This window comes from Mesoplodon mirus (assembly GCF_964341445.2).
Source record: "Mesoplodon mirus genome assembly, chromosome: 7".
NCBI lineage: Eukaryota > Metazoa > Chordata > Mammalia > Artiodactyla > Ziphiidae > Mesoplodon > Mesoplodon mirus.
Genome location: NC_138983.1, coordinates 95657961 through 95680008, shown reverse-complemented (window position 1 = coordinate 95680008; position 22048 = coordinate 95657961). Strand labels below are relative to the sequence as shown.

The 22048-nt window shown below is 45.6% G+C and overlaps 1 protein-coding gene across 1 annotated transcript in view; it reads right to left on the bottom strand.

Moving 5' to 3' along the window:
- LOC309808890 (forkhead-associated domain-containing protein 1-like) overlaps positions 1-22048 on the bottom strand; it is a gene marked incomplete at both ends in the record, with an annotated part of 80267 nt that overhangs the window by 5369 nt on the left and 52850 nt on the right. The window contains 5 exons of the mRNA XM_082629462.1: positions 1833-1934; positions 5681-5785; positions 6813-6902; positions 9155-9285; positions 13187-13295. Of these exons, the coding sequence (XP_082485588.1) occupies positions 1833-1934; positions 5681-5785; positions 6813-6902; positions 9155-9285; positions 13187-13295 (537 nt within the window). The remainder of the gene's footprint in view (positions 1-1832; positions 1935-5680; positions 5786-6812; positions 6903-9154; positions 9286-13186; positions 13296-22048) is intronic.

Below are 22048 nucleotides of genomic sequence, written 5' to 3'. Positions count from 1 at the left end.
AATCTCACTCTCTTGTATTTGAAGAAACATGAACAAATCATGGATTAGCAGAAACCCTGTCACTTACTTAGTACCTTGGAAAATATCATTACAGGGCTTCAGCAGAGAAGGAATTTAAAAATTTCATTTCGAATACAAAGTCACATCTAGGAAGATTTCCAACTTTCCTACCTACTTAGCATCATTATAAATAAGAGATCCCCCCTATGTTCCCTCCCCATGTTTTATTTCTTTTTTTCTTCTAATGTTCTTCTAAGCTTGGGTTTCCACTTGTTGTCATTCTGGTCTCATCTCTGAACAATCACATCAAATTTGCTCCTGGAGGGGCTTTTTTTTTTTGCCTGCACCATGAGGCATGCGGGATCTTAGTTCCCTGACCGGGGATCGAAACCGCGCCCCCTGCAGCGGAAGCACAGAGTCTTAATAACTGGAACACCAGGGAAGTCCCTGGAGGGGCTTTTATTTATTTATTTTTTTTCTGCGTTACGTGGGCCTCTCACTCTTGTGGCCTCTCCGGTTGCGGAGCACAGGCTCCGGACACGCAGGCTCAGTGGCCATGGCTCACGGGCCCAGCTGCTCCGCGGCATGTGGGATCCTCCCGGACCGAGGCATGAACCGGTGTCCCCTGCATCGGCAGGCAGACTCTCAACGCACTGCGCCACCAGGGAAGCCCCAGGTGGTTCTTATCGGCCAACTTGGGGAAAACCTTCTTCTCAGACTTTGTGGCTGAAAATGTAGTCTGCAGAGCTGTGCTATCGGTACCAGCTGGGAGCTGTTCAGAAATGCAGAATCCCAGGCTCCCCCCACCCGAGACCTGCTGAGTCACAATCTGCATTTCAACAACATCCCCATATGATCCGTGGACACCTTTGAGTTGAGAGGTGCCACTGTAAAGTATCCTCTAATTGGCTGGTTTCTGGAAAAGTAAGTAGCAGTTTTGGCCATGTGTTTCCCCTGATATGCATGAAGAGAAAGACTGAAATACTATTGGTTGGTCTTGCACACACTTAGACACAAACCAGGAGCCGCAGTAACGACTGGGATTTGTATCAATAAAATCAGCTGCGGTATATAAACAAAGTACCATTTCTAGACATTTCAATAACCTTGCCTCTTCAAGTTGATCTTCAAGTTGATCTCTGAGTTTTAGGATTCAAGCTTCATGTTAATTCCTCCTACATCATTCACCCTCTTTAATTAATTTAGTTCCCAACAAGGAGTTGCTGAGATTCCTCCATCTAAGTACATGCCCTCTGTTTCTCATAGGAAAGCCCATTTCATCAGTTTCCAGTAGTAAAGAGAAGGACGGGGACCACCTTACCGATTCCTCTGCCATTAGCCGCTTGACTCTGGCTTTCAGCTTCTCCTCTTGCTGCGGTCTTTCCTCGGTCAGCTTCTCCTTCTCTGCCAGATGCTGCTGTAACTCTTCTTGCAGCAAATACTGCTGAGTTTCCCGAGAACTGTTGATCTTCATCTGAAATGAGGGGAAGGGGAACTGCAGCTGATGGGGGACAGGACTAACACAGGAGTCATTTCCACTACCTTTGGGGGCGGGACAAAGGTTCACGAAACTTTCTTCAAAACACAGAAAAATGATGCTTAGCTTAGTAACTAATAGCGAAGTAGTAGAGCATCGTGGTTAAAAGCTCAGACTCTAGATCTAGATAGAATCTCAGCTCTAGTTCTTTCTAGACACTTCTTCGTATAGAAAATAAGCGGGTGAACTAAGGCAGGCCGTCTTCCTCCTCATTCATCCCTGCCGGCCGCTTGGGTGCGGGATTCCGTGGAGAGCATGGGCCCGTGAAGGGGCTCTGCAGCACGCCTACCTGACCTACTGCCCTTTCCAAATTGGCTTTAATGAGGTTTGCTCTGTTCCTCATTTCTTTCAGCTGAAGCAATTTCCTTCTGGAATCCTGCCGAAGCTTCTCTTCAACCTGAAAGGATGATGAAACCGAGGGCTTGCTGCTAATGTGATCATCATGCCCTCTGGGGAAACTCTTCTAGGGGGGCTAATGGCAGTGGGGGAGTCCCTGAGGGGTAGGGACAGCTGCAGCCCAGCAGCAGGGGTCACAGGCATGCACAGGGTGGAGGCAAACTCACAGGGAGTTGCCCCCTATGGGAAAGGGCCGAGCTCTGCACCCGGGCCTCAAGTATGTTCTACCGCACACTCCCATCCCAGCTCGGTCCCTAACCAGCCGTACGACACTCGGAAAGTTACTTCACTGCTCCGTGACTCAGTGTCCTCATCCATCAAATGGGGATGATGATACTAGTATCACTGCATAGAGTTATTGTGGGGATTCAATGTTTGGAATAGTGCTTAAGGGCTCTGTGAGTGTGTTAAGTACCGTTGTAACCTATGAAAGGTGGACGGGAATGTCCGCCGTACAGTCTCGTTCTAATAACTCGTGATGGGTACTTGGAAATGTTATGATTGGGTTTATTATCATAACTGTTTGTCGTCACCACTTTGAGCACACTCACTGGTGGTAACCGCTCTGGAGGCTTGCCAAAGCAATGTCTATTAAGAATTGCAGCCTGCCAAGGAAGGCCTTTAAAGTGGAGAAGCTTGCCTACTTTTCCCCCCTTGCTTGGGTAACAGTCAACACACGGTAAGCTTGGGCGTGCTCCACGCTACCCTTGGCTGGCCAGTGTAGGCCTCGCAGCTGCTCAGTTCTTGGATGCACCTGCTGAGCCCTGGGCCCTGGCACTAACAGGAAATGAGGCAAACTCTCGTAAATAAATGGAAAGTTTTTGTGCTGAAACAAATTCACAGGCTGTGTTTTTAGGGATCTGAAGAGGGGGATCACAGGGATGTAATAAAAGACCCAGAAAAGCCCTTAAGAGCTTTCTTCTGAGTAGTGTGGTCCAGTGGAAGAGCCTCTACCCAGCTCCGTTACCTTGGAAAAGTCATCTAAGCTCTCTGGGCCTTAGTTTTCTCCCAGGTCTAAACATGCTCTGACTTCTATGTCAGCAGCCTTTTTCATATGCTGCAAAAGCCAAGTCCAGCCTTGGACTCTGCCCTTATCTGTGCTCTGCATGAACAGCCCCCGTTCCCGTCCCCAAGCCTCAGAGTCACCTTCAACAGCCGCCCTGCTCCCTCTCTCACACTCGGGGGTCTCACGCCTGTCCTCCAACCCCTCTCACATGCAAGCTGGACTGTGACAAGTGGCCTCCTCGCCTCGAGTTTAGTTTCTTCCAGTGCAATCTTAACGGTACTGTGAGAGTTACCCAGCTGTAAGGCAGCTCTGTCCAACAGAACTTTCTGCAATGATACAGGTACTCTGAGCGAGGCTGTGTTGTCTAATATGGCAGCCACCAGGCACATCTGGGGATCGAGCACTCGAAATGGGGATGGTGTGATGGAGGAACTGAACTAAAAATTTTAGTTAATTTTCATTAATTTCAGTGTAAACAGTAGCATGTGGCTGTTTGCTACGCCAGGGTCACTGAAGTCAGACAAACCTGGAGTCAGACAAAACCGACTGTGCCATTGGGCTAGTTACTTTACTAGTAACTAGTAGCCTTGACTTTCTCATCTGTAAAATGGAGAGGATGATTTCTAGATCACAGCGCTGTTGTGAAGATGAAGAGATGAAATGTTCAAGGTAACTCCTAGTACGTGAGAAATTGTAACTACCATTTTCACCCTGATTACTGTCCACGAATGTCATTGCATCAGTCACTTGTTCAGAAGCCTTAGTAGCTCCCCACTGCCTGTGTGGTACAGAGCCCAAGCACCTGAACTAAGGCAAAACACCAAGCCAGGGATTCAAGAAGCCCCTACGAACTCAACGAGGTAAATAAAACTGAATCCACACCTAGATAAACCATAATAAAACTGCTGGAAATCAAGGGAAAAGACAATCTTAAAAGCAACCGGAGAAAAAGACAGATTATGCAAAGGTACAACAGTTAGGCTTACAGATGACTTCTAAATAGAAATAATAGGAGCCACAAGACAATAGTGACATATCTAATGCTGTATCTAATGTGCTGAAAGAAAAGAATTGCCATTGTAGAATTCAATACGCAGTCAAATGTGTTTTAAGAGTGAAGGTTAAATATACATCTCCAGACAGACACACAGGCACATTTGAGAATTTGTCATCAGCAGAGCCACAATGAGGGAAAACATTAAAGGGTATTCTTCAGACACAAGAAAAATGAACCCAGGTGGGTGATCAGAGATGCAGAAAAGACAAGCAACAGTAAGGGTAATGTGTGGATATGATACTGACTATAGAAAAACACTAATAATGTCTTGTGGGGTTTTAAGTATCAAGAGAAGTTTAGAAAATTACAGCAATGGCTTATAAATCTGGAGGGGGTAAGTGAAGTTAAGGTGTTTGAAACTCATTGCACTGTCAAGGAGAAGGGCATAATTATCAACTACTATTGCCTTTTGGTAAGTTAAGAATGCAGGGCTTCCCTGGTGGTGCAGTGGTTGAGAGTCCGCCTGCCGATGCAGGGGACATGGGTTCGTGTTCCGGTCCGGAAGGATCCCACATGCCACGGAGCGGCTGGGCCCGTGAGCCATGGCCGCTGAGCCTGTGCATCCGGAGCCTGTGCTCCACTACGGGAGAGGCCACAACAGTGAGAGGCCCGCGTACCGCAAAAAAAAAAAAAAAAAAAAAAAAGAATGCATATTGTAGTCTTCAGGATGACTACTAAGAGAATAGTAGAAGAGTGAAAAACTTAATTAATGTGTGATTTTGGTGAGTCAAGGATGAATGCTATTGTCTTACTATTACTAAAAGAATAGTAAAAAAGTGAAATATTTCCAAGCTAATAGAGGGGGAAAGTGGAATAAGAGAAAACCATCCACTCAGAAGGAGGCAAGAAAGGAGAGAAAAAGGAACATACCACAGATGGTACATCTGGTATTGAGCAAGAAGGTAGATTTAAACCCCAGTACACGAGTAATTACATAATATAAATGGACTAAAAGTCAAAGATTGTCAAACTGGATTTTGTAAAAATGATACGCTATCTGAAGGCATATGTCTAAACCTTAAGACAAAAATTGACAGAGAACATATGAAAAAGATATGGTATGAAAACTCTAACAAACAGAAAGCCAGTGGTGAAGCTAAATGACAAAGGAGACATTAAGGGAGAAACACTACTAGAGATGAAAAGGGATATTTCATGATGATCTAAAGTTTTGCTCTACAGGAAGTATTAGGATTCTAAATTTATATGCACCTAGTAACACAGCCTCAAAATATATAAAGCAAAAATCGTTCATATTAAAAGAAGAAACACACAAATTACAAACATGTTGAGATTTTTAAAAACATTCTCAATGATGGAACAAAAAGACAAAAAAAAATCAATATGAGAATTTAAGTTGGATCAACATCATTGGCAAACTTGATTTAATGGATCAATTCTTTCTTAGATAATTTCACAATTAAGATCTGAAGGCAGTCTAGGGTTGTGGTTACACACAGGAGCTTTGGAGTCAGGCAGACCTGGATTCAAGTTCTGCCACAACTACTTTATGCAAGTGAACTTGGATAACTTCCTTCACCTCTGTGAGCCCCAGTTTTCCCGACTGTAAAGTGGGGTTAATACCAGTATAGACCGCATGGGGTCATTGTGAGGATGAACAGAGATGATGCAGGTGGAGTGCTGGCCCCAGAGTGGTTCCCAGGCCGACCTGTCCCTGCCATACCTTGCTCTTTTCCCACAGCGTCATAGAGATCAGGCTCTGCTCGGTACTGCTCATTTTCAGCTCCACCCTGAGCTTCCTCATTTCTTTTTCCATGTCATGGATTTGCTGAAAGAGTTCCAACAACAGGGAAGTCAACTTCACAACTCATTTCATCCGGTTCATTAAGGCAGAAACCTAGTCTGGGATTCGCTTAACTCCTTCCCTTGGGGGACAATTCCACGTATTTGAGGCAAAGTAGACTTTCTTTCAACGGATGCAATGAAAGGGCTGGGTGAGGGAAAATTTGAGTTTCTTTTGAAGATCAGCATGGATCCTGGATTAAACAGTACAAGATACCTATCCACTCATTAGAGTCTCTTACCTTGGGGCACATTTTTGAGTTCAATCTAAATAAGGGCTGTTTGGAAGACACAATGGGCACAGTTTGGAAGAAAAGAACAATGACATTTTTCTTTTTTCTCATTTGAGGCAGAGAAGTGTGCTCCTGACAGAGAGAAGAACACATGTCTCCTGCTCCCGTCCCAGGCACCGTCCTTCCCAACGGATGGAAAACGTATGCCTGGTGATGTGCACGAGGGTTCGGGCCGGTACAGGGGGTGAACATTTACATTGAGTGGTCATCTTTTCATTGTATTCATTTTTATGTTCACCTTCCATACAAGGCCAGTGATACATTTGCTTTTTATTTTGTTTTTATGAATTGTTGTAAAATTGAATGTATTTAAGTAAAAATACTTCAAGAAGAGTTGTGTTAATAACAGTGCTCAGGGCCGTGATAAAACTTGTGACAGTGGATCATGAAAGTCTGGGCATCACAAGTCCAGGGGTAGGGACCACGGTGAATTTCTAGCAGCATATGGTGGCCACCTCCCATCCCTTTCCCCAGGGGAAACCTGATGAGGGGCCTTGAGCCAACTGCCCAGAAAATCTGGGGAGAGTGTGTTTTCCATGGTCTTTTCACCCATCTCTTTGAGGCCAGCAAATCAAAGAATTAGGAGACTACATTAACAGACAAACACCCAGAAAGCCCCAGAGCTTGTGCTAGCTAATGGGCCAAGGAACCCCTCCAAAACCCTCAAGGCCACAATCTAGGCTTTCAGTGGACACCTAGGGGTCAGGAGGTTCAACGCACGGTTTTGCAGAGTTTTAACTCTTTCTCTTGGGCTTCCCACTTCTCCTTCTGGGCATCTTCCTTCTGTAACTCTTCTTTCAGCACTGAGCACTGTGGAGAAAAAGGACAAGGCCACGGGGGCTTCGCTGGGGGTCCCAAGTACCTGTGTTCATGCCCAGGAGTGTTTCCTGTTGTATAACCCAATCACACCTCTGAATTCTGAGAGGCGAGACCATTTGTGTGATGGGAGCATGGGATCCTGCAGTCCTTCCCAGTTCACCCCTCTCCTGAGTTCTGAGGAATAGAGCATCTAAGTTCCTCTTCAAAAGCCAGCAAACTTCACTGCAGGGGAAATCCAGCTTTGTAGAGTCTGGGGACTTAGGGTGCAGGAATTGGGATGTTTTCACGCTGTGACCAGTGAGGGCGGAGGGGGCTGAGCCAGTGAGCTCAGGTCCATCTTAGGGCTATTGTGCAGGTTGCATCTCAAAGAAACAACTGCCCCGACTGGTGTGGAGGGGTAAACGGAGCTGTCTTGCCCGAGGGCGGCTTGGCAACAGGCATTAAGGGCATAAGGATGGATGTGCCTTCTTTTGACCCAGCAATTCCCACTTTAGGAATGTACCTTAAGGACAATGACTGGAGAAATAAGTAAATCTGTAGTTTCAAGGATGCTCTTCACAGAATTGTCAGTAACAGTGGAAGAAAAAAAAAAAAGAGGAAACAACCCAAGTGTTGTTTATAACAGCAGACCACTTTATAACACTGGGTACATCCAGGAGAAAGTATGTAGCTTTTAAGACGAATGATAAGAGCGTTGATTTATTAGCACGGGAAAATAGTAAGCATTTAAAAATTTAAAAAATGTGCATAGTATAAATTAACTATAAAATGATTGATTGATTGATTTCTAGGCAATATATAGAAATAAGACTGGAAGAACATACATGAAAATATTAACACTTATTTCTGAAGGTAGCATTTCCTCTCCTCTCTTTTTATTTTTTCTTCTCAATGTCATCTACTTATTTTTCTAAAATTAACACACATGATGTATGTCATTAAAAAAAAGGCATCTCAAATGTTCACAAGAGCAGTACCCTTGGTGATGACGAGCCCTTGTGCTATTGGCCAGCACAGTCTAGAGGAGAAGGGACCTCATTCCAAGGTCAACGAGGAAGGGGAAACGGGGACATAAATCATCCAAATGCACTTCAGGAGGTAGAAGAGCCAAGCAGGTGCTGTCTTTGCAGATTCCTTCTACTTAGCACCAGCTCTGCATCCCCTTCCCGTCCCCAACACACACACACACACACACACACACACACACACACACCACATTAAACAGCTATAGCACATGCCTGGGAAGTCACCCTGCTTGGGAGAAACGAATGCAGAGGGCTTGGCCAGGCAGCTGACCCGGGGCAGAGGCAGAAGAGCACAACGAAAACCAGCCTCCCACTTCTCAGAAAACGATTTTGTCATCCCCATTTCACAGTTGGGGAAATGGAGGCCAAATAAGTTACAATAAAAGAAAGCTCTGGGGTGGGACCCTGGTCTGTCTGATCCCAAAGCTCGTGCAGTGCCTTTCACCAGCTCCAAACTGGGTATGGTACTACGTACCAGGTATTACTTACTGTGCCTTTTCCTTGGAACCTCAAGATCTGTTCTCACCCCACCGCCATGCAGACCTAGCTATCGGGTAGCCTCTGGTAATCTCTGAGTTGCCACCTGAGATGAAAGCTTTGAGGTTTTACCTTGACTCACAGAAACAGGCACATCATGCAAATACTGAGAAATCTTATCCTATAGAGGCAGGATTCTAAAGTTAGCATTGAAGGCAAGATTTGCAAATAGTCAAAGTTACATGTAAAAAGCTCTTTGCTTGCCTACCACGTTCATCTTCCATAGAGACATTCCACACACTAAAGTCTAAGGAAGAAATGAGCGTCTGCGTGTTTGCATCTGGATCTTCAGACGTTCTGCTTTGAAGACAGTTATGAGAACCAGCGGTGCTGGGACCACGATGCAGCCGTGTGGTCATCCTTGCTCACAGGGAGATCGTATTCTGTTTAATGTTAAACTTTGTACTGGCAGTATATGCTCATAGGTGGGTTTGTTGCTGGGATTAAACAAACTCATTTATAATAGGGGTTAGAAAATGTTTGCTGGATTTGAAAATCTATTATGCTTCTTCTGAGCCACATACACGCTGTCCTTTGAAAGGCTTCAGAGAAGTTGGCCACCTGCCCAGCAGCTACCCTCCCTGTGTCCTTGGGCACTGGCCTCATCTCACCACCGTGTGTCATGTGACTCCACTGTGTCTGCTTTTCGCAGCTACAATTTGCTGATGACCCGACACTCACTCTGGAGCTGAGGGCTTCGAGCTGGTGATCCTTTTCTTTGTTCTCACTTTTCAGTTGATTCACCTCCTGTTGTAGTTGTTGAACTTGACCATCCTTTACTAACACGTCTCTTTGCAAAGATGACACCATCTCTGTAAAAGAACCAAACCAAACCAAAACAAAAGACTCATGGAGGTCAAAGAGGCAAGAAGGATTCTTGGCAACACCATGGCTCTCAGCCAACGTTCGGACAAGACGTTCCAAACCCGGGCCACCACCGGTGCCCGCCTAGAACTGGGGGGCTTTTTGCAAGGGTCCCAGAGCAGGAAAGGGAATGAGAGCAAAGTCCACGGAACAGGGTTTGAGGCTTCAGTGAGAATAAGGGGCAGTCAGCACCAGCGAGAGGAGAAGCCTTTGGGGGCCCCTTGTGGGCACAGGCCAGGCAAAGCCGGGAGGAGAGGCCACACCATGGGCCTGGGGAACAAAGGCCCAGCACAGGGAAGGTCCAGGAATTCTTCTCCAGAGGCCAGGAGACAGGCGTGTGGCAGAGGGAACTGCTGGACACTATTGATGGGGTGGGTGGTTGGTTTCACAGTCCTCTGAGTTTGGACCCCTCTCTACCACTTATTAGCTTGGTGGTCTTGGACAAGCTATTTCACCTCCCACTGTCTGTCCCACACAGAGTTATTGTAAGGGTCAAATGATGTGGTATGTCCCAAGAACACAAAGTGGCTAAATTATGTTTGTTCCATGGCGCCTATGATTTTTCTCGGCAGCCAGCTTCCAAAATGGGCCCAATGATCCCTACCACCTAGAATTCATGCCTTGTGTAGCCCCTCCCACCCTGAATAGGGCTGCCATGGGTAACCAATATGATACTGTGGAAATGACGGACTGTTTCCTCTCAGGCTGGGTCATAAAACACACTGTGGCCTCCTCTTTGCTCTCTCTCCAATCATTCACTCTGGGGGAAGCCAACTGCTGTGTCGTGACGACATTCAAGCAGCCCTAGAGAGAAGCATGTGTGCTGAGGGACTAAGGCCTCCAGCCAATAGCCACATGAGCAGCCATTTTGAAGGGGGATCCTCCGGCTCCCCCCGAGGCTTTAATTTTTTTTTTTTTTCTTTTTTTTTGCGGTATGCGGGCCTCTCACTGTTGTGGCCTCTCCCGTTGCGGAGCACAGGCTCCGGACGCGCAGGCCCAGCGGCCATGGCTCACGGGCCCAGCCGCTCCGCGGCATATGGGATCCTCCCAGACCGGGGCACGAACCCGTATCCCCTGCATCGGCAGGCGGACTCTCAACCACTGCGCCACCAGGGAGGCCCTCCCCCCGAGGCTTTAGATGACATGACTGATGCCCCAGCCGACATCTTGCCTGCAACTCATGAGAACTAAGTCACCCCCCCCTCAAATTCCTGAACTACAGAAACTGGGGGAGATAATAAATATTGGTTGGGGTTTTATCCATTACATTTTGGGGTAACTTGTTATGCAGCAATAGATAACTACTCCATTACTGTAGTATCATTTTTTTTTAACATCTTTATTGGAGTATAATTGCTTTACAATGGTGTGTTAGTTTCTGCTTTATAACCAAGTGAATCAGTTATGCATATACATATCTCCCCATATCTCTTCCCTCTTGCATTGTAGTATCATTTTGAATAAAAGTGGGAAGAAGGGTGCATAAATGCAGTGGTATTGGGTTATCTCCTACGGTTCTTTTCTTGAAAGAACATCAGGCCCAGTTTTAGTGGTAGGTTTCAATCAAGAATGTCTATGAAATAAAGCACAAAATGCTCCAGAATTTCATTTTAAGAATGAGCTTTGCCTCCAGGACACAGTTCAGTTACTTGGAAATCCCTCTGGGGCTTGCCACACTTTGAGTGGGTCCAGCCCATCTCAAGCATTATCCCAACCCAGGTCTGTCCGACTCCCTGATCGGAGAAGGTGGGATCTGAGACAGGCTTGATGCTTGGATGAGGTTTCACTGGCCGACATACGGGAGGAAGGTGAGGACCAGCGAGTTCATCCTTCCATTCCTGGTGCCCAGAACAGCACCTAGCCTGGGGGAGGTGCTCAGAAAATATCTGAGGACATCCCAAGTGAGGGAGGAGAATAAGCAGAGACCTGGGGGCAGCAGGGGGTGGGGCTGGGTGTGATTAAGTTGCAGAGTGAGGCAGAAGAAAAGCACAGATTCATACAGAGATGGGGATTCACGTGTGACTCAGTGCTGTGCCTGGCTTCTACAGCTGTGGGCATGTTTCCTGCTACGCGCTGGCTGCCTTCAGAGTGATGTGCCCCTCCGAGGCTCACTGCCTCCTCCCTGTCACCTGCTTCTCTCCCTCCCCTCGTCTGTGAGTGGTCCCATCCTCTTCAGGTCTCTAGGCATGTCAGTTTCGGCTTAAAAAACTCCACTGGATTCCCAACACCCTTGGAATAAAAACCCAGACCCCCCGACCCTGCCCAGCCCCACAATCCTCTGTTCACTCCACGCAGCCTCGCTTGCCCTTGGCTTGTCCTTGCCCACCTGAAACAGGTCCTCTCTAAAAGAAGGACATAGCCGTGGAGGATACAGCATAAACTGGTTAGAATCGGCTAGGTCCAACGGGGCGTAAGATTCGACTTCCAGGGGAACTGGAGCCCCATTACAGGCTCATTGTAATACATGAGCAAAATGACACACGCACCAGCACCAGGACTGTTCCGAGGCTGACCATAAAGGTCAAAAAGTGGGTGGTGGGGCTTCCCTGGTGGCGCGGTGGTTGACAGTCCGCCTGCCGATGCAGGGGACATGGGTTCGTGCCCCGGTCCGGGAAGATCCCACATGCCGTGGAGCGGATGGGCCCGTGAGCCATGGCCACTGAGCCTGCGTGTCCAGAGCCTGTACTCCGCAACGGGAGAGACCAAAACAGCGAGAGGCCCGCGTACAGAAAAAAAAAAAAAAAAAAAGTGGGTGGTGGCCCAATATCCTGGAAATCCCCGCCTCTTCCCCAAAATATTAGAGTTGTCCCAATCCTCCCACTCATTAGCCTATAAAATTACCCAGCCCATAAAAACTAACCGCCCCATATTTGGGGGCCTCTAGCCTTCTGAGATGGCCCACACTCTGTCTGTGGAGTGTGTTTCTCTCTAAAGAAATCCACTTCTTACTTTGTCTCTCACTGAATTCTTTCTGCAATGAGACATAAAGAACCTGAGCTTTAGTAAGTCCCGAGACCAGATGCATGATCTCGATTAAAAGATAGTGGGTTCTGACTGGGTTCGAGTCCCAGCCCACGGGTTCAAGTCCCACCTGAGTTCCATGGTTGCACACCCACTAAGCTGGTCCCCCTTGGCCTCCCCCCTTGAAGCGCTGGCCACCACGACACACAGTTTATTTTCTCCACAGCACCACTGCTCTCTGAAGTGGGCTTGTTTATTCATCCGTTTACTTTTATTGTCTGTCACCCCCTCCCAAATCTGTGAGTACAGGAATCTGACTGTCTTGCTTGGCTCTCCCTCCCCGGAGCCTGGAACGGGGCCTGACACCTAGAAGGAGCTCAAGAAACATGTGGAAGCAATGAAGGAATCCAGGGAATCAAAGCTCAGTCACAGCTGTGCATTGGCTGCCCCTCTCCCAACCCAAGCCCTTTATCAGGGAACCACCTCTGATCAAATTAGAAAATGGTTTCCTTTGGGCCCAAGTGCACTTGGCTGAAATGGGTGAGACTATGGGTGCCTTAAAGGAGTGACCCCATTTTGTCCATGCTCTAGTTTGCACTCAGGCTGCTTTGTGGAACCACCCAAGCCACAAGGCGACCTGTGTTCTCCCTGGTGGGGCCAGTGCTCAGGAGACCTTGTAGCCAAGAGATACCATTCTCTCAAATATTTACCAGGCCCTGCCCTCGGAACTGGGTGGCAAGAAACCTCCACTGAGGGAGAACTCTAATGCACCGACACGGGTGATCCCTGAGGCTGCACCCGTGTCACGGGCACAGGTGCGCTGGTTGACTGGTGATGTCTGCAGGGGGAGGGCAGAAGCTCTGGGGCCTGAATGCAGAAGGGCCTCACCTGACGTGATTGCGGCGTCCCTCCTTAAGTTCTCGGCCTCGTGCTTCAGGGAGGTGATTTCTAGGGTCTGGCTCAGCACCTGGTTGTAGCCTTGCTGTAGGGCACTGATCTGTGGAAGGAGGCAACACACAGTCAGAGGGGGTCAGCCAGGCCTGCAGGACACGCCGGTACTTCTCCAACGTTGGGCAAAGAGTCGGGCTGATCTTGGATCGGGGTGTTGGGGAAACCAAGGTTTTCAGTTGTCACTAGTGGAAGGGGCAGGAGGGGCCTGTTCCTTCAGTGACCACCATGTCATCGGTCCTCAAGACACGAACCTTATCTTTGTGGCCACCCAGGGGCTCCGGTGCTGCTGTCTTCCTATGACCTGTGGGTTTTCATCCATAAATAGACCAGCTGTTGGTTCCAGATCATCCAGCACTGACTGGATGCACAGCAAAGTTCAAGAGCCGGGAGCAGGTTATGAAATGAATTCCCTCTAATGAGAATAGAGGGTAGTTTATACCTCACAGAACACTCCAGAGTTTACAGAGCCCGTTCACACATGCTACACTGATACTCGTCACAGCGTTGCTGAAGGCTGACGTTCCCATTAATGTGCCCATTTTGCAAGGGAGCCAGGTTGAGACTCAGAGAGGCGAGGCCCCCTGCTCGGGATCACGCGGCTGGTCAGACGTGGAGTCTGATTCAAACCCAGTCTTTAGTTGCCTGGTTCCTCCTTCCCAGGTGGCTCTAGGAATGAGCGTGAGAAGTTGGAGGCTGTAAAGCATGGCATGGACTCGGGAGCCGGACTGTGGCCTTCAAGTCCTGTCTCTGCCAGTTAACGGGCTTTGTGAGCACAAGGAGGACACCATATTCTGTTTCCTTTTGTTCAGTCTGCACGCGGGGTGATGGTAGTCCCAACCTGATAGGATTGTTAGAAGTATTTTAATAAGTTAACATGTGTACAGGTGCTCAGATCAAGCCTGGCACACGGCACAGGGGGATGAGCTATGACGGTCCTCTCCTCTGACTACCCACGGGGTGTTTTCTTTCTTTTGTTTTGGGTTTATTTTGGTTTTTTTTTGCTGTATGCGGGCCTCTCACAGTTGTGGCCTCTCCCATTGCGGAGCACAGGCTCCGGTCGCGCAGGCTCAGCGACCATGGCTCAGGGGCCCAGCCACTCCGCGGCATGTGGTATCTTTCCAGACCGGGGCACGAACCCGTGTCCCCTGCATCGGCAGGTGGACTCTCGACCACTGCGCCACCAGGGAAGCCCTCACGGTGTGTTTTAGCTTCAACTTCCCTCGTCCGTCTCTGGGGAAGGTAGTTGGTAATCTTTATGTGTGCATTTGTAAGCCTTGCCAGGCTCACTTAAACGCCAGTGTGGTTGTTATTAAGAGGAAATACAGGGGCTTCCCTGGTGACGAGGTGGGTGACAGTCCGCCTGCCGATGCAGGTGACGCGGGTTCGTGACCCAGTCCGGGAAGATCCCACATGCCGCGGTGCGGCTGGGTCTGTGGGCCATGGCTGCCGAGCCTGCGCATCTGGAGCCTGTGCTCCGCAATGGGAGAGGCCACAACAGTGAGAGGCCCGCGTACCGCAAAAAAAAAAAATAATAAAAAAATAAAGGAAATACAGGAATCGTGGGTGGGAGCACCACAGGCCGGCTCTATCTATGGCTGCTGTGAGCACCCTCTAAGTCCATGGCTCAGAGCCCCCTCAAGGGCGGGCCCCCCTCCAGGGGTCTAGGTCTACACGTGGGGTGCGGAAGGCTCTCCATCAAATGCAACGTTGGTAAGGGCCCGAAAGTAGCTGCCAGGCCTCGGCCTCCACAGAGCAGGTACCCGAGAGGCCGGGAAAGAGAGCTGGGCCCAGAACCCCCTCCCTCTCGGTCTGATGTGGCCAGACTGCTTGTTCTGAGTGGCCCGGACATTCCCACCTCAAGGTGCACTGTGGGCCTTTGCCCTGTGATTTTTCAGATGTCAGGCCTCAGTACTCCCACAGGGACACGTTTATTGGGGCATAAATGTCAAGCAATCCGTAGACAGGACAAGAGCTAGCTTGTTTTGTTTTGTTTTGTTTTTTTTTTGCTGTACGCGGGCTTCTCACTGTTGTGGCCTCTCCCGTTGTGGAGCACAGGCTCCAGATGCGCAGGCTCAGTGGCCATGGCCCACGGGCCCAGCCGCTCTGCAGCATGTGGGATCTTCCCAGACCGGGGCACGAACCTGTGTCCCCTGCATCGGCAGGCGGACTGTCAACCACTGCACCACCAGGGAAGCCCCAGTAGCTTGTTTTGATAGATCAAAATGGAAGTGACAAGGAGAAGGATGCAATTTCTTTTCCTTTTTTAAAAATAAATTTTATTTATTTATTAATTTATTTTTGGCTGCGTTGCGTCTTTGTTGCGGTGCATAGGCTTATTGCGGCACCTTCTCTTGTTGCGGAGCCTGGGCTCTAAACACACGGGCTTCAGTAGTTGTGGCACGAGCGCTCAGTAGTTGTGGCGCACAGGCTTAGATGCTCCACGGCAGGTGGGATCTTCCCGGACCAGGGCTCGATCCCGTGTCCCCTGCACTGGCAGGCGGATCCCTAACCACTGTCCCACCAGGGAAGTCCTGGGTGCAATTTCTTTGTTCTCCTAAGGTAAGGTTGCCAGATTTAGGGGAGGAAAAAAGGATGTTCACTTAAAATAGGATTTCAGATAATGAATAATATTTCAGTGCAAATGTGTCCCATGCAATATTTGGGACACACACTACAACGAAATTCTAAAATTCAAATTTAACTGGGTGTCCTTACTTTATCTGGCAACCCCACCCGAAGAGAGTTCCTAAACTTCAGTCATTCATATACCACTTTCACTATTTTTCCCATGTCTCTTGGCTAGTCCCACTATAATTTCTTAGCGTTTTTCGTAGAAGCAGCTCCCTTTTTAAACTTAAAAACGTGCATTAAATTAAAAATAACTGTTATAAGAGTAAATAGAGACTCAGTGTCTTAAATAAAAATAATCCCTCCAAAAGAAGAAATACAGGAATTTCCCTGTTTACCATCAGACCAGGTTGCGGGCATCACGCTAAAAAAAAAAAAAAAAAAAAAGATTGGGGGGAGGTGTTGGGCATGCCCAGGTAATGGAGTTCGGGCGTGCTGATATGGCCACCAGATGGCGCTCACAGCCTTTGGTCTTGGTTTGTGTCCTTGGAAATCTTGTCATTATTACTCTGGTAGAATTAACAGAACCGTCAAGGTCTCACAAGTTTTCTGACTCGTTTCATACACCATCATGGTTCAGAGTCTAGGACATTTGGGGCAGTTACACTTACTTTTTCCCTGGGGCACCTGAGACATTAATGGGGGGGGGGGTCTATGCTAGAAGTTGCGGGGACACAGGCCACTCTGACCCCCACTCTCCCCAAGGCTATACTTTTGCATGTTTGTGCTTTGGAAACTTTGAGTGAAAAAATTCTTTCACATCTTACTTTTCTCTGTTGGGGGGAAATACAACTTTTCCATAAAAGGTCCTTGGAACACTGAAAGTGTTTGTAAGCTCTTCTCAGCTTAATGCTTTTATTTGCATGATACCAGAGATAGAACACACAGAGACAAACTTCCAGAAGGGAAAACATACGTTCCCCTCTAAGACTCCAGTGGTTTTGACAGATTGAAAATATTTCAATCTGAGTGTCAGAGTTTTAGGATTTCGGATTGCTGGAAAACTCCAAAGAGTCTTCAAACCTCTTTGATACTTTTACTATCAAAGTAAATATCCATATTGTTTGTAATGGCATAAATTCCAAGATGTTTAATGTCTGTTAAGCTGTGTAATAAAATGGGCACTGAATCATAAGAAAGTTAAGAGTGCTAGGAGGAGTGATTGTTTCAGGATGATAATTTGGTTTCTAATTAGCACAGGCGTATAAGAGCACATGGAGGTAAGAATTTTCTAGTGATACTGTAGCAGATCGAAGATCTCTGAGAGCAAATCATTATGCACACACCTTCGGGGACCAGGGAAAACACATAAAGTAATCAGAACCATAAATCAACCTGCCATGTGGCTTACACTTCTGGTGGAATGCTCTGCAGGCAGTAGAATAGTTAAGAAACTAAAATGTCAGTGGTTGAAACTCGATTTGAGTTCAAACCGATGGAGCCTCTGGTTCATATATGCCTTGCTATAAAATATTCTTCTTCAGTTATAAGTGAAGCTCCAGTGGTAGGGGAGGCAAGAGCATGATGCATCAGTGTAATTATTTCTAGATAATTTCTTTGTAAAAAAACATTTTTTCCCCCAGATATCGGCAGCCACTTTAAATAATACTCAAATTGGGACCGGCTGATATTCAAAGATATGTGGAAATTATATAATATTCTATGTCAAATATATTTCAATTATTTAAAAAAAGGTATGTGGGGAATTCCCTGGCAGTCCAGTGGTTAGGGCTCTGTGCTTCCACTGCTGGAGGCCTGGGTTTGATCCCTGGTCAGGGAACTAAGATCCTGCAAGCCGCGTGGTATGGCCAAAAATAAAAAAGGTATGTGGGAATAATTCAGCCTCATCCATGTACCTGAAAAAGACATGTCATTTTCTCAGGAAACCTGAAATGGGAGAATAACTGAAAGGAATATTTCAGCAAAATTGGGTTCAGTTCAAGAAAAAGATGCTCATTAATGTGTCAGCTACATGTCAAGGTAGCTGTTTGCACTAATAATTCCTACAGGACCTGTTACTTTCATTGTTTTTTCAAAACCAGGTTTGAAGGAGAGTCATTAGTTCATTTAAATATTAGAGCATGTATTTGTTAACTTGTTTTTTCTGTCTCCCTCACTAGAGCGTAACAGGGGGAAGGATCATGTCTGTCTTGTTCTCTGCTGAATTCTCAGAGCCTGGAAGAGGGCATGGCACGGGATAGGCCCCCCAAAATATTTCTTTGGATTAATGGACGGATGGGTGGATGGATGAATAAAGAACAGACAAACAGACACGGTCCTAACAGAGTTCTAGAAGGTTACTGGGCCCAACCTTTGCCTTCATGGAGCTTACAGTTTCCTGCTAGAATCTCCTAGGTTCACCATACACAATCTGTGTCCTTTCTAGAGCACCATTTCTAGGATTGAAACTGTGTACCTAGAATCGGTTACAGAGGGAAAGACAGTAAACAGAGAACAAGAGAACAAAGGCCCCCAAGCATTGACTATGATTTTTTTTTCCTCTCTCCTTTTTTAAAATGTTTATTTATTTATATTTTTCTTATTAGTCACCCATTTTATACACATCAGTGTATACATGTAAATCCCAATCTCTCAATTCATCATACCACCACCCCCACCCCCTGCCGCTTTCTCCCCTTGGTGTCCATACGTTTGTTCTCTACATGTGTGTCTCCATTTCTGCTCTGCAAACTGGTTCATCTTTACCATTTTTCTAGGTTCCACATATATGCGTTAATATAGGATATTTGTTCTTCTCTTTCTGACTTACTTCACTCTGTATGGCAGTCTCTAGATGCATCCACGTCTCTACAAATGACCCAATTTTGTTCCTTTTTATGGCTGAGTAATATTCCATTGTATATATGTACCACTTCCTCTTTAACCATTCGTCCGTCGATGGGCATTTAGGTTGCTTCCATGATCTGGCTGTTGTAAATAGTACTGCAATGAACATTGGGGTGCATGTGGCTTTTTGAATTATGGTTTTCTCTGGGTATATGCCCAGTAGTGGGATTGCTGGGTCCTATGGTAATTCTATTTTTCGTTTTGTAAGGAACCTCCATACTGTTCTCCATCGTGGCTGTATCAATTTACATTCCCACCAACAGTGCAAGACGGTCCCCTTTTCTCCACACCGTCTCCAGCATTTGTTGTTTGTAGATTTTCTGATGATGCCCATTCTAACTGGTGTGAGGTGATACCTCATTGCAGTTTTGATTTGCATTTCTCTAATAATTAATGATGTTGAGCAGCTTTTCATGTGCTTCTTGGCCAGCGGTATATCTTCTTTGGAGAAACGTCTATTTAGGTATTCTGCCCATTTTTGGATTGGGTTGTTTGTTTTTTTAATATTGAGCTGCATGAGCTCTTTATATATTTTGGATATTAATCATTTGTCAGTTGCTTCCTTTGCAAATATTTTCCCCCAGTCTGAGGGTTGTCTTTTCATCCTGTTTATGGTTTCCTTTGCTGTGCAAAAGCTTTGAAGTTTCATTAGGTCCCATTTGTTTATTTTGGTATTTATTTCCATTACTCTAGGAAGTGGATCAAAAAATATCTTGCTGTGATTTATGTCAAAGAGTGTTCTTCCTATGTTTTCCTCTAAGAATTTTAGAGTGTCTGGTCTTACATTTAGGTCTCTAATCCGTTTTGAGTTTACTTTTGTGTATGGCGTTAGGGAGTGTTCTAATTTCATTCTTTTACATGTAGCTGTCCAGTTTTCCCATCACCACTTATTGAAGAGACTGTCTTTTCTCCACTGTATATCCTTGACTCCTTTGTCATAGATTAGTTGACCATAGGTGTGTGGGTTTATCTCTGGGCTTTCTATTCTGTTCCATTGACCTATATTTCTGTTTTTGTGCCAGTACCATATTGTCTTGATTAGTGTGGCTTTGTAGTATAGGCTGAAGTTAGGGAGTCTGATTCCTCCAGCTCCATTTTTTTCCCTCAAGACTGCTTTGGCTATTCGGGGCCTTTTTTCTCTCCACACAAATTTTAAGCTTTTCTGTTCTAGTTCTCTAAAAAATGCCATTGGTAATTTGATAGGGATTGCATTGAATCTGTAGATTGCTTTGGGTAGTAGAGTCATTTTCACAATATTGATGCTTCCAATCCAAGAACATGGTATATCTCTCCATCTGTTGCTATCATCTTTAATTGCTTTCATCAGTGTCTTACAGTTTTCTGCATACAGGTCTTTGTCTCCCTAGGTAGGTTTATTCCTAGGTATTGTATTTTTTGGTTGCAGTGGTACATGAGAGTGTTTCCTTAATTTCTCTTTCAGATTTTTCATCATTAGTGTATAGGAATGCAAGAGATTTCTGTGCATTCATTTTGTGTCCTGCAACTTGACCAAGTTCATTGATTAGCTCTAGTAGATTTCTGGTGGCATCTTTAGGATTCTCTCTGTAGAGTATCCTGTCATCTGCAAACAGTGACAGTTTTACTTCTTCTTTTTCACTTTGGATACCTTTTATTGCTTTTTCTTCACTGATTGCTGTGGCTAGGACTTCCAAAACTATGTTGAAGAATAGTAGTGAGAGTGGACATCCTTGTCTTGTTCCTGATCTTAGAGGAAATGCTTTCAGTTTTTCACCATTGAGAATGATGTTTGCTGTGGCTTTGTCATATATGGCCTTTACTATGGTGAAGTAGGTTCCCTCTATGCCCACTTTCTGGAGAGTTTTTATCATAAATCAGAGTTGAATTTTGTCAAAAGCTTTTTCTGCATCCATTGAGCTGATCATATGGTTTTTCTTTTTCAATTTGTTAATATGGTGTATCACATTGATTGATTTGCATATATTGAAGAATCCTTGCCTCTTTGGGATAAATGCCACTTGATCATGGTGTATGATCCTTTTAATGTGTTGCTGGATTCTGTTTGCTAGTATTTTGTTGAGGATTTTTGCATCTATATTCATCAGTGATATTGGTCTGTAATTTTCTTTTTTTGTAGTATCTTTGTCTGGTTTTGGTATCAGGGTGATGGTGGCCTCAGAGAATGAGTTTGGGAGTGTTCCTTCCTCTGCAATTTTTTGGAAGAGTTTGAGAAAGATGGGTGTTAGCTCGTCTCTAAATGTTTGATAGCATTCACCTGTGAAGCCTTCTGGTCCTGGACTTCTGTTTGTTGGAAGATTTTTAATCACAGTTTCAATTTCATTACTTGTGATTGGTCTGTTCATATTTTCTATTTCTTCCTGGTTCAGACTTGAAAGGTTATAACTTTCTAAGAATTTGTTCATGTCTTCCAGGTTGTCCATTTTATTGGCAGAGAGTTGCTTGTAGTTGTCTCTTAGGATGCTTTGTATTTCTGCAGTGTCTGTTGTAACTTCTTTTTCCTTTCTAATTTTATTGATTTGAGTCCTCTCCCTCTTTTTCTTGATGAGTCTGGCTAATGGTTTATCAATTTTGTTTAACTCCTCAAAGAACCATCTTTTAGTTTTATTGATCTTTGCTATTGTTTTCTTTGTTTCTATTTCATTTATTTCTGCTCTGATCTTTATGATTTCTTGCCTTCTGCTCACTTTGGGTTTTGTTTGTTCTTCTTTCTCTAGTTCCTTTAGGTGTAACGTTAGATTGTTTATTTGAGATTTTTCTTGTTTCTTGAGGTAGGCTTGTATAGCTATGAACTTCCCTCTTAGAACTATGGGATGCTTTTGCTGCATCCCATAGGTTTTGGATAGTCGTGTTTTCATTGTCATTTATCTCAAGGTATTTTTTGATTTCCTCTTTGATTTCTTCAGTGATCTCTTGGTTATTTAGTAACATACTGTTTAGCCTCTATGTGTTTGTTTTTTTTACAGGTTTTTCCCTGTAATTCATTTCTAATCTCATAGCGTTGTGGTCAGAAAAGATGCTTGATATGATTTTAATTTTCTTAAATTTCCTGAGGCTTGATTTGTGACCCAAAACGTGACCTATCCTGGAAAATGTTCCGTGCGCACTTGAGAAGAAAGTGCAATCTGCTGTTTTTGGACGGAATGTCCTACAAATACCAATTAAATCTATCTGGTCTATTGTGTCATTTAAAGCTTGTGTTTCCTTATTAATTTTCTCTTTGGATGATCTGTCCATTGGTGTAAGTGAGGTGTTCAAGTCCCCCACTATTATTGTGTTACTGTTGATTTCCTCTTTTAGAGCTGTTAGCGATTGCCTTTTGTATTG